The sequence below is a fragment of the Pituophis catenifer genome, unplaced genomic scaffold, assembly GCF_029215685.1.
Source record: "Pituophis catenifer annectens isolate HBS135680 unplaced genomic scaffold, rPitCat1.0.hap2 SCAF_3, whole genome shotgun sequence".
NCBI classification, from domain to species: Eukaryota; Metazoa; Chordata; class Lepidosauria; order Squamata; family Colubridae; genus Pituophis; species Pituophis catenifer.
Window position 1 is genome coordinate 107,591,783 of NW_027256883.1, and position 16,986 is coordinate 107,608,768.

Consider the following 16,986-nt stretch of genomic DNA (forward strand, 5'->3'; position numbering starts at 1 on the left):
AGCCTAGGGCCTCAAGATCAAGAGGGGCCTACATTCAAATTGTTAGCAAAATTAAAATTACACTTTCACTATAGGTGAAAGGGCCTCATAAGTGGAATAGCCTAGGGCCTCTTTTCATCTAAATCCGGCCCTGGCTATGTCATATACAAATGAAGTATCTATGCAATTTATAATTTTGGGATTACATTAACATCATTTTTTGTTTTAACTTTTTAAATATTAAAGTAATCCAACATAATCCAAAAATAGAGCTATCAAGACATTAGCAGACATTAGAAAATGACTATTAAAGATATTTTTAAAAAGTTGCTGCAGATTTTGAAGACAAAAAGGGACAATGTATTGTATGACATTTCTGCCAGCAACGTTTTTCCCCCAATGAAATTTAACTATGTATCCTATATGTCAGGAAAATAAATTTGGCTGAGTCTGTCTCAACTGTGATCCCAGTAGAAAGTAAGTTTAGAAAAAATATTTTGATGCCAATTTAATTCCCTTTGTTAAGATTGAATTGTTTTTGAAATGTTCGAGCCTTATCACTATTCAACCTGCCAAAGAACTGGGGGGGGGGGGGGAGGGTGAGAAAGAATGCAGAAGCTCCAGGGAGAGACTGTGAGAGCCAAAAACCCAGGTCACTGATGCAGGTGTCCGACAAAGAAGTGAACTGTTCTCAAAACAAAAGGACGATTCATAATTGGACAGTGTGAATATCCATGGGTGGGGAAAGGGCGAAGCCATTGTTTAATCATGAAATCATTGTGCGGGAAAAACCAGAGCTGGTTTTGATTCTTCAGTGCCAAAATGGTGTTTTGGTATTACAAAATTCCTGAGAGTGCCTATTTCTTTTGGGTTCGCTAGTCGGACAATTGACACCCTTCTTCCCCAACAACAAATCAAATTGCCTGGTAAAGACAAGTAGTGCTCAGTGACGTTTCCCATAGCACTCCCATCTTTCACATGGAATCTTATTTTTTTTAAAGGTCAAATTCAAAAGAGAAACGTAAAATTCAAATTCAGAATAGAGCTGGAAGAGAACCTTGGAGGTCTTCTGGTCCAGCCCCCTGCTCAAGCAGGAGACTCTATACCAGGGGTGTCAAACTGGTGGCCCGATAAATCATGCCCAGGCCATGCCCACTCCAGCTCTGCAAAGGCAAAAAAGTCACGATACATCATGTGATGTCACATGACGCAATCGAGTTTGACACCCATGCCCTATACCATTATATAACAAGTGGCTTTCCAGTTTCTTCTTAAAAACTCTAGTGATGAAGCACCCATAACATCTGAAGGCAAGCTGGTCCACTGGTTAATTGTTCTGTTAGCAAGTTTCTCCTTAATTCCAGGTTGCTTCTCTCCTTTTTTTTTTAAATTTTATTTATTTATTTAAAACAATACATCAAAAAAAGAGAGAAATAGTCAAACAAATGATCGTGACAGGAACTTTACATGATATTTACACTTTCTACGGTATTTAGGCTTCAGTCAGATTTAACATACATTAAACATAATCCTGGTTATACTTGACTTTTTGGGCGTCTGTTGTTCAACCAAGCGTACCATTTGTCCCAACATTGGAAATATATGGAGTCCTTTTGATCTCTCAATGCTTTAGTCAGTCTGTCGGCTTCCGCATAATCCAAAATTTTCTCCAAAATCAAATCTTCAGCAGGCAGGTCTTTCCCCTTCCAATGTTGGGCGAAACATATTCTTGCTGACGTGGTGATAAATACACACAGACACCATATATTTGTGCCTATGTTGTCTGGCCTAATGTTCAGTAGATAGTACTCTTCTCTCCTTGATTAGTTTCTATCCATTTTTTTTTTCCTACCCTCTGGTGCTTTGGAGAATAAATTGACCCCCTCTTCTTAGTGGCAGCCTCTCAAATACTGGAACACCCGTCGTCACTCCTAGTCCTCTTCTCCAGGCTAGCCATACCCAAATCCTGCAACCATTCATGGTTTAATCTCCAGGCCTTTAATCATCTTATTTGCTCTTCTCTGCACTTTTTCCAAAATCTCAACATTTTTTTTGTAATGGGACTAAAACTGGATGTAATATTCCATGTGGTCTTATTAAAGTTTTATAAAGTAGTACCATGTTTCCCTGAAAATAAGACCGTCTTAAATATTTTTTTGAACCCTGAAATAAGCGCTTGGTCTTATTGCCATGCGCTCAAAAGCCCGATTGGGCTTATTATCAGGGGATGTCTTATTTTGGGAGAAACAGGGTACTAATACTTCTAATGATTTTGATTCTGTGCCTCTGTTTATACAACCAAGGATTGTATTAGCTTTTTTGGCTGCTGCCAGACACTGCTGGCTCATATTTAAGCGATCGTCCACTAGGACTCCAAAGTCCCTTTCAGAGTTACTGTTTTTGATCCAGGTTTTATCTAATCAGTACTTGTACCTTTGGTTTTTCTTGCCTAAGTGTAAAACCTTGTTTTTCTCCACATTAAATTTCATTTTGTTGGATAGGGCCCATTGTTCAAATCTGTCAAGACCATTTTGGATACTGAGTTTGTCTTCTGGGGTGTTGGCTATTCCTGTCAGTTTAGTGTCATCTTCAATGAAATTGAAGTGTCAACTTCAATGAAATTTATGGAGTCTGACGGTTTTACAGAGGCGATTAAGAAAAGGCATGGCACAGTGTGTGTCTTTGTGAATGTGCAGGTGGTGATCATGCGGATGAAAATAAATAGAAAAGCAGATAAAGACATTTCAAAGCTCATTTCAGGAGGTAACAAATTCCGTTGTTTTTTTTCTTGTTCAGGTTTATGAGATGTTAAATTGAGGGACTTTGGCATGCACAAAAGTTACATGAGTTTTCCTTTCACAATACATGACCACTCTTCTAGAGAGAATGCATGCAAAATTGAACATCTGAGGCACTTCTTCCCCCAACTCAGTGCCATGAACGTTTTCAGTGTGCCAAAACTGGCTAGGATTGTAGGAGTTGCAATTGCAACACATTTGGAAGGGGCCAGTTTGAGAAACTTTGATCTAGACATCTCTGAAATGTTTTTGTTAATAGGTGCAGAGACCCTACATATGTGTTTGCACAAAGGTATTTGCTGTTATTTGACTCCCGGGAAATTAGATAAATTTTAAAAAAAGATTTATAATGGAATATTGCTGGGAAAGTTGGTGAAAAAAGGAATTCTACATATTTTGAAATTACTGTATATTATATTATTTAGTCACTGTTCCTGAAAAAAAAATTAAGCTTAACTGTATCCCTAGCTTCTTAAATATTTTGGCTACTGTGCAGAACATTTCTAATACAGGGTAAGTACCAAAATTATAATTCATCCTACAATTTGCAAACAGCATTATACATTATGAAATTTCAATTGATTTTAAATTCAAAATGTATATCACATCTGTGCTATGAAATGACATCAATACAACTAATCACATCCTGGGGAAAAATCTCACAGAAAGGAAAGGTACTAAGAATATTACTTAATTTTTTCAATGGTATTATAAAGCATAAACCAGTTATATCTTTTATACATCAATTAAATTTTTATTCAGAAACAAGATATATTAGTTTAACTCATGGATCCTGGGCATACAGTGTAACAATCATTCAGTCTATTTTTAAGGTAATTAAATTAATTGCTCAATATACATAACATTAACTTTCCAGTTACTAGATTCCAACATCTGGAGGGAAAAAACCCCAACAGAAATAATGCATAGCTGGAGAAGGAAGGGAATTGAATTACTAACATTTTCCTGGGACAACAACAAACATGTATCACAGTCGTGTAAACAGTAGCATCATGCATTGATAATAGGAAAAAATGCCCTAATTAAGACACAATTCAACAGTACAGTAAGTTTAATATGGTAGATTGCTTTATCGGGATCCAAAGTTGTTATAGTAGTAAGGTTCATCTGGTCGATACCCATAAGCAGTAGTTGGGCGGCTTGGAATACCTATGGGCTGGCCAAATCCATCCATTGCAACACTATAAAGAAAAGACACAGTCAACATACAGATTCAATACACTGTCTATGCAAAAAGGTTTGGGGAAAACAATAAACAGTAGTAAATTATTTAATATCAATTTTACACAGGACATCAAATAAATTAGGTTCATTCTAGCTTACAGTTATTATAATCAAAGCCATTTTTCTAAGTTGTTATGCAATACCTGACATTAATAACTCACAATAACATCCTATAATGTCTGTAACTGTATTACTGCACAGTAATACAACTTTTATAGTATAAAAAGTGAAAAGAGGGGCATATAACTAAGGTACAATATCTGCGAATAGCCGAACCTGCAAAGATGAAGTCAGGAAACCTAAAGCTCAAAATGAAATAAGGCTTGTGACAAAAGTAAAAAAATAACAACAAAAAACTTCTTTCAATATATAAAAACAAAAAAAAAGTCAAGGAAACAATTGGTCCATTAATGGGAGAAAATAGCAAGAAGGCGATGAGCAACAGGGAGAAAGCAGAAGTACTTAGTTCATTTTTTTGCATGTGTTTTTACACAAAAAGAAAAAAACAGTTCAACCTATTAAAAAAATTGTAAAATGCAGATTAGGAAAGCAAGTCAAAAGAAAATGGTAAAGGAACATGTATCTACTCTAGACAAGTTCAAATCACCAGAACCAAATGGATTATGCCCCAGGGTTCTGAAGAAATTAGCAGATGTGATCTCAAAACTATTTTTCAAAGATCCTGGAGCACCAATGAACTACTAGAGGACTGAAAAAAGGCTAATGTAATTCCTATCTTCAAAAAAGGGGGAAAATGGATCCAGGAAACTACAGCTCCATCAGCCTGACATCAACACCTAGAGGCAAACAAAGTCATAACCAGAAGCCAACGTGTTTGTCAAGAACAAATCATGCCAGATAAATCTTATTGCATTTTTTGACAAAGTTACAAAATTAGTGGATGAGCAAAATGCTGTTGATATAATATACTTGGACTTCAGTAAGGCATTTGATAAAATAGATCACAACCTGTTACTTGAAAAATGTGGGTTAGACTAGTGATCCCCAACCTTTCCAGCTTTGCAGACTGTCAGGAAGTGGGGAGGAGATGGTTCCACATGAACGGCAGGTGAGCACGCACAGCTCCCCTTACACATGCTCTCCCACCACTTATTTTAGCTGGTTCTGAACCCAGTAGTGGGCCATGACCTGGAGTTTGGAGACCCCTGAGTTGGACAGCATCACCACCAGATGGATTTGTAACTGGCTGACCAACCACACTCAAAGTATAGTCCTCAATAGAACTGTATCTATATGAAGGGAAGTTTACAGTGAGGTACCCCAACATTCTGTCTTAGGCCCAGTAATCTTCAATATCTTCATCAATAATTTAAACAAGGAGATAGAAGGGGAACTCATCAAATTTGCAGACAACACCAAGCTGGCAAGAATAGCCAACACTTCAGAAGATATGCTCAAGATACAGAAGGATCTTGACAGACCTGAACACTGGGTCCTATCTAACAAAATGAAAATCAACAGTGAGAAAAGTTAAAAAGTATATTAAGGAAGAAAAACCAAATGCACAAATATAGAATAGGTGGTACCTGGCTCAACAGTAGTAACTGTGAGAGGGATTTAAGAGTCCTAATGGACAATCACTTAAATATGAGCCAGCAGTGTGCTGCAGCTGCCAAAAAAGTTAACAGAGTCCTAGGATGCATTATTAGAGGGATAGAATCAAGATCATGTGAAGTGTTAATACCATTTTATAATGCCTTGGTAAGACCACATTTGGAATACTGTATCCAGTTTTGGTCACCACAGTGTAAAAAAGTGGTTGAGACTCTAGAAAAAGGGCAGAGAAGACTGATTAGGGGACTGGAGGTTAAAATATACAAATAATGGTTGCAGGAATTGGGTAGTTTAATGAAAAGGACTACAGGTGACATGATAGCAGTATTCCAATATTTAAGGGGCTGCCACAAAGAAGAGAGGTCAACCTATTCTCCAAAGCACCTGAAGGCAGGACAAGAAGCAGTGGATGGAAACTAATCAAGGAGAGAAGCAATCTAGAACTAAGGAGAAATTTCCTGACAGGACAATTAATCAATGGAACAACTTTCCCCCAGAAGTTGTGGGTGCTCCAATACTGGAGGGTTTCCTGCTTCAGTAGGGGATTGGATCAGAAGACCACCAAGGTCCTTTCTAACTCTGTTATTCTGTTATTTTCCTTTTTTGTCTTCCAAGAGATGAAAAACTAGGAGCAAGTATCTTATCTGCAATTATCTTATCTGATGAAAGGGCAATCATAAAGATCTCTTGATGTTCCTTAATGGTAGAACTTGCATGCCTAACTTATTGCATTTCTCTGCTAGACCAGGAGAATGCTGTTTATTTAGAAGTTGTTCTTGAACCACTAGATGGCAAGCTATTGTCTTTAGTTACCACTAATTATTTCCAGACAGTTTCAATCTATTTCAGTTTACACAAAACTACCCCCGAACATATTTTTAATTAGGCAGGAGAGAGAATCATGGTTTTAATTAAGCCCTGATCAAATCAATCCTTTTAGTTCAAGAAACATGTAAATAATTAAGTGCAGTGTCTTAATGTTCAGAGCTTGTGATGTTTTGGTGATTTCCAAATCACTTACATATGCAGTAGCTTGGATATGTCATTCTGCAATGTTAAATCATGCATGTATTAAAGCATTTACAGTAGATTACAAGGAATAATTCACATCCCGAGATACATGCTGGTAAAGATTCAAATCTATAAGCAAAACTGTTTTCAATTTTTTTTCTAAAAACATAAGGTTGCATTAATTACAAAACCTGAGTGAATACGCAGAGCAATTTTTAGAAACTGACAACCTGAATGAAAGGTGAGATATATAACTAGCCAATATGCAATGGTGAAAATAAAAAATGAGACTTGGAAATTATATAAAGCTGTCTTTTCAAACTAGATAAATTTCTAAATATCTTTTTACACTATGTATAAAAAAATGAAACAGCAGATGGTTATAGCTTAGTATTCTATTTACACGCAAGAACTAAAAAATTTCATAATACCTTCTGAAAATGTGTGTCTGTGTTATGTTTAGTTGACACTGACACTGGTAAGACTTTTTACTGTCCCTTACTGAGGTAAAAGAAATATGTGGTGATGGCAGAAAACATGATTACCGGTAAATCATTATACATATGGCAATGTTTGCGTAGTCAGTTGTAATGTAACTGCATACACCCTGGTTAGATTTTACATTTCAGTGAATTCTGAAGTGAAAAGTAGATGACACAACCTTTGCATGGTACAAATGTAAACATTATTAGCAATGTTTTTTAAAAAATATTTTTATTGTAATACAAATGAAAAATGTCAATAAAAAACATGAGAAAACTTTCTGATAACAAATCTACCTTCATTTATTTCTCCAACAGTTGACCACAACCTAGATATATTGTATATATATACATTAAAACTAATTGCCAGTATACACAATATAAAAGGATATACGGTATCCTTTTATCTCTTATTATATTCATCTATTATATTTCTTCTTAAAAACTGAATGTCTTAATTTGCCCTGCTGTGTAATGTATAAGGGAGCCATTTTAATTTACATTTTGTTAGACTTCTATTATGGATATGTGCTATTAATTTTTCATTTATGTTTTCTGGAATTTTCTAATAAGAAATTATGTGGTTTCAGTTCAAATTTTAGGATTTTCTGAATATTTTGATGTTTTTGTTTCCAGCAGTTTTTAGGGTTTTTTTTTAATACATAACCAAGTCACATGATTAAATGTTCTTTCTTTATTATGGTACTTTAAACAATTATTTTTACATGATTGTTACTTCTAGAATGAAAGTCCCTCTGAGATTTGAACAGGTCAAACCCAAATGGTGTTTCAAAGAACCTTGAAGAACTGACTCTTTGCCCAGGCATTTGATAAGCGTGATTGAACCCCCTTTTTCTTTTTCTTTGTTCCCATCTGGGTTACTTATCTTTGCCAAGTTTGCCCCTTTTTTATGTTGTTTTCTTGTTTTAAATGCTTTTTTAACATTCTGTAAACTACTGGGAGTTGGGTGGTATATAATTTTAATAAATAAAGACTTGTCCATCTTGGTAATTATTGATAAAATTATATACCATCTGTAAACATTTTATACCGATTCCTCCTAAAATTATAACAGGGAGTGAATTTTATTGATTCTTTTCGCCATAGTTTTTTCCAAACTTTGTTTACTTCTCTGAAATTCTGCATCCAATATAACATGCAATTTTGTTCCACTGGTATATCGTATTTCAATAACAATGTACCTATATGTCCTAATAGGTAATCTGGGCTTTTTTTTCCTGAGATTTGAACAGGCCAAACCCAAATGGTGTTCAAAGGGCCTTGAAGAGCTGATTCTTTGCCCAGGTGTTCAAATTCTTTCTCAAAGATCTTCCTATATTCTTAAAACCACTTTTTATTCTTCCAGCAATCTGCAAATACATCAGTATTACAAATACACCAGATTGGGATAAAAGTAGTCATCAATTTACAACCATTCCTTTAGTGACCATTTGAAGTTACAATGGCACTAAAAAAAACTTATGACCAATTTTCACAATCTATTAGCTAAGTCAACTCTTTCTATAGTCATTCTCCAAATCTGAACACTTATTTATATATTGTTGTTTATTGATTTAAAGTAAGAAAATAGTGGAACATGTTTGAGATCTATCTATAGATTTCTGATGGGTTTAGAGAAAAGATTTTCTTGTGGTATGCAAATCCAACGATATGTCGTCAGTCTGTGGACAATTACTCTAATGTTAGTTAGATCAATGTTTCTGCTGTCTTTTGTAGTTTTTGTTTTGCAGATATAGGCAATTTTTAGCATAGATTTTTCTTGGTCTCCCAAAACTTGCTTTGATTTCAACAATTCCATGTAATTTCTATTTCTTAAACAATGTTTCTCACATTTGAAATTACTAGCTGAAACTGCTTAGAGATTTTTGTATAGCCCTCCATTTTATAAGAATGAAATCTTTTTGTTTGCAAATGTTCAGCCAAGTGAGTAGATCAGCCCGTGACTGTTGAAAGTAGACAGAACAGCAATCACAACCAAAGAAGTTCAGATTATTTGTTCTGTTTGGAATTGTCATCACCAGGCTAACGTTATCCCTAACAAATCAATCACATTTTAGAACCTTATTAACAAGTATGCAGTTAAAAAAGAACTGAATCAACTGGAAAGGTGTCCAAATTTCTGCATCAGCCACTTTCATACTTTTCTGTAAACAGAATATTTCATACAAATATTGAAATTTGCAGAAAGATATTTTGTTCAACTTTATACCCTACAGAGTTTGTATCAGCATTTATTTACTTTGGAATTTATTGAAACATAAAATTTGAACAATTATAAAATTTCTTTCTCAGCTACCGTCAAAGCCAAGTTGCACCAATTGAACAATCATACTCTAATTTTTAAAAAATGGAGCAAGAGGTATATAACCCTCAAAAAATAAGCTATAAGGTTACTCCTGCTCCTTAATTTGGAATTATTCAACATACTAATTTATATCTCTAGCTCTGATATGCTTATTATCAATGAAAAGCTCTTTTGTTAGAGTCTAGCTTTACAAATGCTAGTGAATTTTCAGATATACAGTTATACAGTTTCCTTAAAAAGAAAAACACAATAAAATTTTAAAAAGACAAGATGATTAAATCAAATTTCCCTCTTGTACCATATAATGGAGCTCTACAAGGATTCTTCTGGCCATAACTTGGCATTTAACAACAAGTGATCACTAAGGAAGAAATTTTATTCCATTTAACTGTTGCTGATTTACTGCAGTGAAAAAAAATGGCCATGTAACCTGAGAAGTGACTGAACAGAGAGATCAAAGCCACAGTCTGGAAATTAAAATAAACCTTCAGGCTACTTCCTGCAAGAAAAATCACTTTGGCAAACTAAAAGAGTCCACCTAAAAACTGTTCTATTTTATGAGCTGTCACATTAATTCAAGTGGTTTCGACCAGTCAACTTCAGAACATCGTATTTCCTTGTTTCTGTCTCGCATACTTCTGTAAGCAGTTTTGGGAAGAGGGGGAGGATAAAAATAAAATCAGAATTCTTTCCTTCCGATTGAAACTGAGAAGGTCATAAACTCCTTAAAACAAACAGGTTTTCATTGCACATTCCATTCCCATTTATTATAATTTTTATTTTTTCAGATTTGTATATAAGCATACATTTCTTTAATAGCACTTTTATAATGTGTTCAATTTTTGTTTAAATCAGCCCAGATGACTTACAACTCAAGAACTGGTTCATTCTTACCAGCACATCTGGAGGAAGTTCAGTGAGAAGTAAGACCATAGGAATTACTGCTAAGTTTCAAAAGCTAACCGTTTTTGACAGTTTTCTCCTGGGACATGCAGAAAATTAAAACTTTAATTGCTCAGTTTTTATGGAATTGGACAGCTTTACAAATTTGGCAAATAAAATTACTGTATCTAGATTATAAATACTGCTATAGTTTCCATTAATATAAATTAATAAAATGAAAAGTCACTGAGAGAAACAATTATTATTGAATAATACCTTAATCCAATCAAAGATTCTATAGTTTTATCCTAGTGTACAACTGAAAATTATCAATCAAATCTTAGAAGATTGTACTTAATATTTATAGAGCAACTCCTCACCATTTAACCCACACAATCATGAGTTATGATTCTATGATTAAACTATGATTAAAATGTTTCAAGTTATTAACAGTATAAATGTTATTAACAAATATAGTGGTTTTTAGATTTATGAACTTTTTTGAATTTTCAACATTTCTGCATAAATATGACCTAAAGAGTGACCTGTTTTCCACAAACACAAAGGTAGTATTTAGCTTCCAGCTGCCTGCAATTACTGTGAGTTCAAATCTCACCAGGCTCAAGGTTGACTCAGCCTTCCATCCTTTCTAAGGTAGGTAAAATGAGGACCTGGTTTGTGGGGGCAATAAGCTGACTTTGTATAAAATATACAAAAGTATGAAGGCTATTGCTTAACGCCTTGTAAGCCGCCCTGAGTCTCCGAAGAAGAGCGGCATATGAATCAAAATAAAAAAAAACATACTAAAACTAAAGAGAACCAATTAAACAAATGACTCAAAAACATTATACTTGTTCATTTGTTTATTGAAGAAAATCATCCAAAATCATATGTTTGGATGTGGCAGAAAGTTTTCTAAGAACTGCAGTAATTGCAGTGGCAGCAGCTCCCAAATAGTCTTGGAAGGAAGGAATCTTAATCTTAGCAAAATTGCGATAGACTTCTGGACAGTCAAGCGACTTCCTTAGGCAGAATGGAATGGAATGGAATAAAAATTGATCAAACATGGCCAGACAAGAAGTGGACGCACTTGGAATACTGTTTCCAGTTCTGGTCACCATGATTTAAAAAAAAAAAAGATGCTGAGACCCTAGTGCAGAGTGCAGAGTGCAGAGAAAAGCAACAAACATGATAAGGGGTCTGGAGGCTAAACTGTATGAGGAATGGCTAAGGGAACTAGATATGTCTAGCCCAACGAAGAGAAGGATTATGAGTGATATGATAGCTGTTTTCCAATGTTTCAGGGATTGTCACAGAGAGGATCGACTTTCTCCAAAGCACCTGAAGTGATGGGTGGAAACTTGTTAAAAAGAGATCCAACTTTGAACTAAGGAGAAATTTCCTGACAGAACAATTAATCAATGGAACAGCATGCCTTCTAGAGTTATAGACGCTCCATCCCTGGAAGTTTCCACGAAGTAGACTGGAAAGGTTTTTGTCCAGAATGGTATAAGTCTGCTGCCCTGAGCAGGGAGTTGGACTAGAAGACCTCAAGGTCCTTTCTAGCTTTATGATTCTAGTTTGTTCTGAGTTTTGCTACTCATTTTACCTTCACAAGTCCACTATGAGTAGCTGTGATACCACAAAGATTGAGAGCTCCTGGATACATATATTAAAATGCATAATTAAAAATAAGTAGAACAATTAATTTTTTGCTCAATTCTAAGTCCCAATGAGATCAGGAGTTTTGTTTGGATAAGGGTAGAAGTGACAGAAATTGGTTTATTATTTTAGGGAGTCACAATATCTTAGTTTTTAAAAAGATCCCTAGGCCTTTCCATTTCAATTTTCTGATTTCATATACATGTTTATAAATAAAAGATGCTGTTGTACTGAACTTTACAATCAGCTTTGTTTCTCTGTTTGTTTAATAAAATGATTTTATTAAAGACAAGCAAAATATCCAATGCATTAATAGGGACTAGTGGTGAGTACGAAAAAAGCCTATGATACAGTATATGTCCATGATGGCGAACCTATGGCACGCATGCCACAGTTGGAACGCAGAGCCCTCTCTGCAGGCACGCGAGCTGTTGCCCAGCTCAGCTCCACCACACATATGTGCACGGGTGCCTCCTGCTGGCCAGCTGATTTTCGGGATGTGCGGGGGGCAGGGCACATGTGGAAGATGTGTGCACATGCGCATGGGGTGTCACATGTGTCGGGGTTGTGCACACATGCGCAGGGGTGGAATGTTGGGGGGTGTGGCATGCCCTCCCCCCACAGCCCGTTTTTGGGCCCAGGACAGGAGGCTGCAGGAAGGCCTGTTAGGCCAAAAACAAGACATGGGGAGGTGCAGCCTGCCCCCCCAGGCCCGTATTTTTGCCCAGGAGGCTGCAGGGAGGCCTGCTAGGCCAAAAATGGGGGGTGGGGGGGTTGCATGCGCATGCACAGAGGGTGTCACATGCGCATGCATGGGGGCGGGGGGAGTGCAGGGGGGTCGTGCGCATGTGCGCAGGGGGTGCACATTGCATTTTGGGTGCCATGCACTTTCGGCACACGACGAGAAAAAGGTTAGCCATCACTGGTATATGTGAATCTAGCTACCAAAGCTATTTCAAATATTGTTGGTTTTGGGGTTTTCAATCAGAATGTCTTTGGTACCCTGCTACTAACCTTCTCTAGGGCATCATATTTTATGTTACATTACCATAGCAGATCTTCTGCCAAATATTACAGGCCCTGAAATAACTCAAGAACAGCTTCACATTCTAAAAGATTTGTTTGGAAATGTACAAATGACAACTTCTGATTTCACTAATATATACTTATCTTTTTCTAGAAGTAATTTACCTGCCAGAGAAAGGATGCTGGTTCACAAGATCTCCATTCTGAAGATGGTAATCACTGAAGAAATCAGGACTTATTGCTCCATCATGTGTTATTAATCCATCTATGAAACAAGAAAAAATAGGGCATGAATATGGTATTTCTAAAGTAAAATGTTAAAAGTAGATACTTAAGACATTTTATTTTGGAACTACTAAATTGCATTAGTTTCATGTACTACAATTGTCAGTGGTAGATTTGTCACTTCCACTAACTATATAACCGTCTTTGAATATTTCCAGTCAAACCTTTAGAAGACTTTTGGAAGTTGATTCATGGATTTTGAAGGGCTCAAAGTGAAAAATTAATTTGACTCTTTTGATGCAAAAAGTTATTATTTTCTACACTAACCATTATTTTTTGCACTGTCCACCGCAAAGATAAAACACCCAGCCACAAATTGAGCAACGTGGTATATGCAGTACAATGCAGTGAGCCATGTGCAGATCTGTACATTGTGAAAACAAAACAACCACTTCATAAACGCATGGCACAATATAGGAGAACAAACCCATCAGGACAAGATTCAGCAGTCCATCTGTATTTAAAAGACAAAGGCCACTCTTTTGAAGACAGCAAAGTCCACATTTTGGACAGAGGATTGCTGGTTTGAAAGAGGGCTCAAAGAGGCTATCTATGTCAAAACTGAACAGCCCTGTCTCAACAGAGGGGGAGGGATACGACATCAACCACCTCCAGTCTGCAACAGTTCCAAGAAGACTCCACAGACTCCATTTGCACCACACAGGTGAACCTGATGACACAGATAAACCTCCAGGTGGCCTTAACGACTTTCTAAAAGAATACAAATGACCAGATGTCTGCACGCAATATGAATTCTTCCATTTCCCACCATTCAGTCAGAGCTGAAGAAGCTTCTTGGATGAGAAGCAAAACATCTTCAAAGAAAAACCAGAAAGTTCAGTTGCCTCTTGAAAAAGTACCTGAAGGCAGAACTCTACTTATATTTCAGAATTATTACGAACTCATTGCTCTAGCCACCAGGCCTTGAGGCACCTTCCCTTGAGACCTGCATGTTTTGGTATGCTTTGCCATTATGATTCTAGAGTGGGATGATAGTTCATGATTTTATCCTCAACTCTCCCCTACCAAGAAAGATGGTGGTGATGCTAAGACAATAAACAAACTACAAATTTAACTGTTTTCCCACTTCCTTGTTCTGCCCCAGCTATGGACCCCATAGAACGCAGCACACACAAAGTCCGTACAAACCTTAGTTTACTAATTAAGGATTACTAATAAGCTTTCTTAGTAGTTGTTCAAACACAAGTACAGTTTAAATCAGTCTTTTCTGAACAAGGGCTGTTAATTTAACTTAATTAACAGCCGACAAGAATCCAAAGAATAATAACTCAATTCTGAGGCACAGTATTTCAGATAACCGTAACCTTACTGTGGTTGGCAGAATGCCCAGAAGCAATTTGCAGGAAAACTGATGAGAGAAACAAGAGCCGAATCAAACGTTTCTGGAATCAAGATACAAAGGAATATGAACGAAGTTGTTTCCTGCAAATTGCATCAGTCATCGTCCTTCCTTAAATAGGCTAGGGGAGAGGCCAATTAGCCCCAAGCCTTACTCTCGAGGAGACCTCCTCTTGAGGAGCCACTCCTGCCTTTTAACAGCTCTGCACACTCGTGCATCGAGAAGAGGCTCCTCCTCTTCTTCCCCTTCACTTATGGGAGCTTCTGGAGGTTCTGAAGGCCCTGGCTGAATCCCTGCCTCTGGCACATGTTCTCCAGCCTCCTCATTGTCTGACTCGAACGCCAGCTGCACAGGCTGCTGGCACAGCACACCAGCCTCCTCGCTGTCAGAATCAGCTACTAACTGCACAGGCCGCTGATGGGCCACAACACTTCCTGTAGTCTCCATATTATATTGAGATGGGGGGAAATCCCCTGCAAGAGGGACCATCTTAGGTAGGAAGAGATTCTCTTGTAATTATTGTGCCCTATGCACCCCTCCCCACCCTTAATACTAATAAAGCATTGTGTGGGAGGGAGACTTGCAGCGAGAAAGACTAAACATTACTGAAAAGTAACAATTTCATAATAAGTAAAAGTACAGGTAGTCCTTGACTTATGACAATTCAGTCCAAAATTTTCCTTGTTAAGTGGATTTTGTTAAGTGAGTTTTGCCCCATTTTAGGACATTTCTTGCCGCAGTTGTTAAGTGAATCACTGCAGTTGATAAGTTAGTAACCTGATTGTTAACTGAATCTTGCTTCCCCATTGATTTTGCTTGTCAGAAGATTGCAAAAACTGATCACATGACCCTGGGATACTGCAATGGTCATAAGTATGAACCAGTTGCCAAGCATCTGAATTTTGATCACATGATCATGGGGATGATGCAAAGGTTGTAACTGTGAAAAGCGGACATAAGTCTGACTTGGTGGATCAGTGGCTAAGATACTGAGCTCATCGATTAGAAAGATCGGCAGTTCAGCGGTTCGAATCCCTAGTACAGGTCTCCTGCGTGAGCAGGGGGTTGGACTAGATGACCTCCAAGGTCCCTTCCAACTCTGTTACTGTCACTTTTTTCAGTGCCACTGTAACTTTAAATGGTCACTAAATGAACTGTTATAAATCAAGGATTACCTGTCACTATTTATACATTACAACTATTCTAGTACAGCATACTGGCTTAAGTTAGAATTTTGCACTGTTTTCCATGGCAACTTTAATATGTGTTGAAATATGTCCTCTGAAATACATAACATACATATTCATACACACATACACAATTAATATTATATAAGCACAGACACATATACCCACACACATACACATAAAATGCACATTCCAGAGTTCATTACATGTTTCCATTCAAATGGGAATTTGAAACTGAAAAATTACTTGATAAATTCAAGTAGCAATTGTTTTAGTATTTGTGACAACAAGCTAGCATCAGATAAAACAGATGCAAACAAAAATCGGAATTGTTTAAAGATTTCTCCAATCCAAGCAAATATATGCAAACATATTGTAACAACACTAAAAAAAAATACGAAAGAAAACATGTAAATTTCCTTTTTTAATTATGTTTATATTATAACCAGATGTAAATGGCATCATGAATTGAATAAACATGTTTCTTTTTTTCTAAATCCCATTGGAGAGGTATATGCTGCAAGAACGTAAGTTAAACAGACTTCAGAGTATATGACTATAAAATTTTAGATCAGAGCTAGGAATTGCAAATGCTATAGGGAGTCAATCTTCTTCTACCCATTCACTCCTAATTTAATATCATTACTCTCTAAAATTGCCTTGTTCTTTTAAATAGACTGGAACAGAGCAGGAAAATTCAAAATATGATACAATCTCACACATCTTGATTATTGATCAATTTGATTTTTATTTACTGAATATATTTATATGCTGCTGCAATCAAAAACATCTCTGTGCCTTCTATTACAGTAATTAATTGTAGCTAATGATTTTAAAAAGCAATCAGTTTGAAAGGAAAGTATGAATGTTTAGGAGAAATTACAAATACTTCAAACCTGAGGAATGCTGCTATATCCTATTCCAAAAAAGTTTTAAATTCTTTGCTTAATTTTATATAATGATTTTCAGAAATTAGGCCTTCAGAACTATGGCTGCACTAGATTTTCAGGTCACAGCTTCAATAGTACCAGCTTCAACTGATACAATATGCAGCAATTTATGTGATAGGACCTCTTAGGTTCTATGTAACAACACCTCTACTGCAAGAAGTTTACTTATCAGGTGCAATTCAAATTATAGCTTCCCATTATTCTATAAGAGCAAGTGA

The 16,986-nt window shown here is 36.5% G+C and overlaps 1 protein-coding gene across 2 annotated transcripts in view; it reads right to left on the reverse strand.

Moving 5' to 3' along the window:
• Positions 1–3,575: 3,575 nt before the first annotated feature.
• The window catches only part of KIFAP3 (kinesin associated protein 3), a 101,929-nt gene continuing 88,518 nt past the window's right edge, over positions 3,576–16,986 (reverse strand). For both annotated transcript variants that reach the window (XM_070939196.1, XM_070939195.1), the window contains 2 exons: positions 13,152–13,251; positions 3,576–3,979 (listed from right to left, as the gene is read on the reverse strand). In XM_070939196.1, coding sequence (XP_070795297.1) covers positions 3,868–3,979; positions 13,152–13,251 — 212 coding nt within the window. In that variant the 3' untranslated portion in view covers positions 3,576–3,867. The remainder of the gene's footprint in view (positions 3,980–13,151; positions 13,252–16,986) is intronic.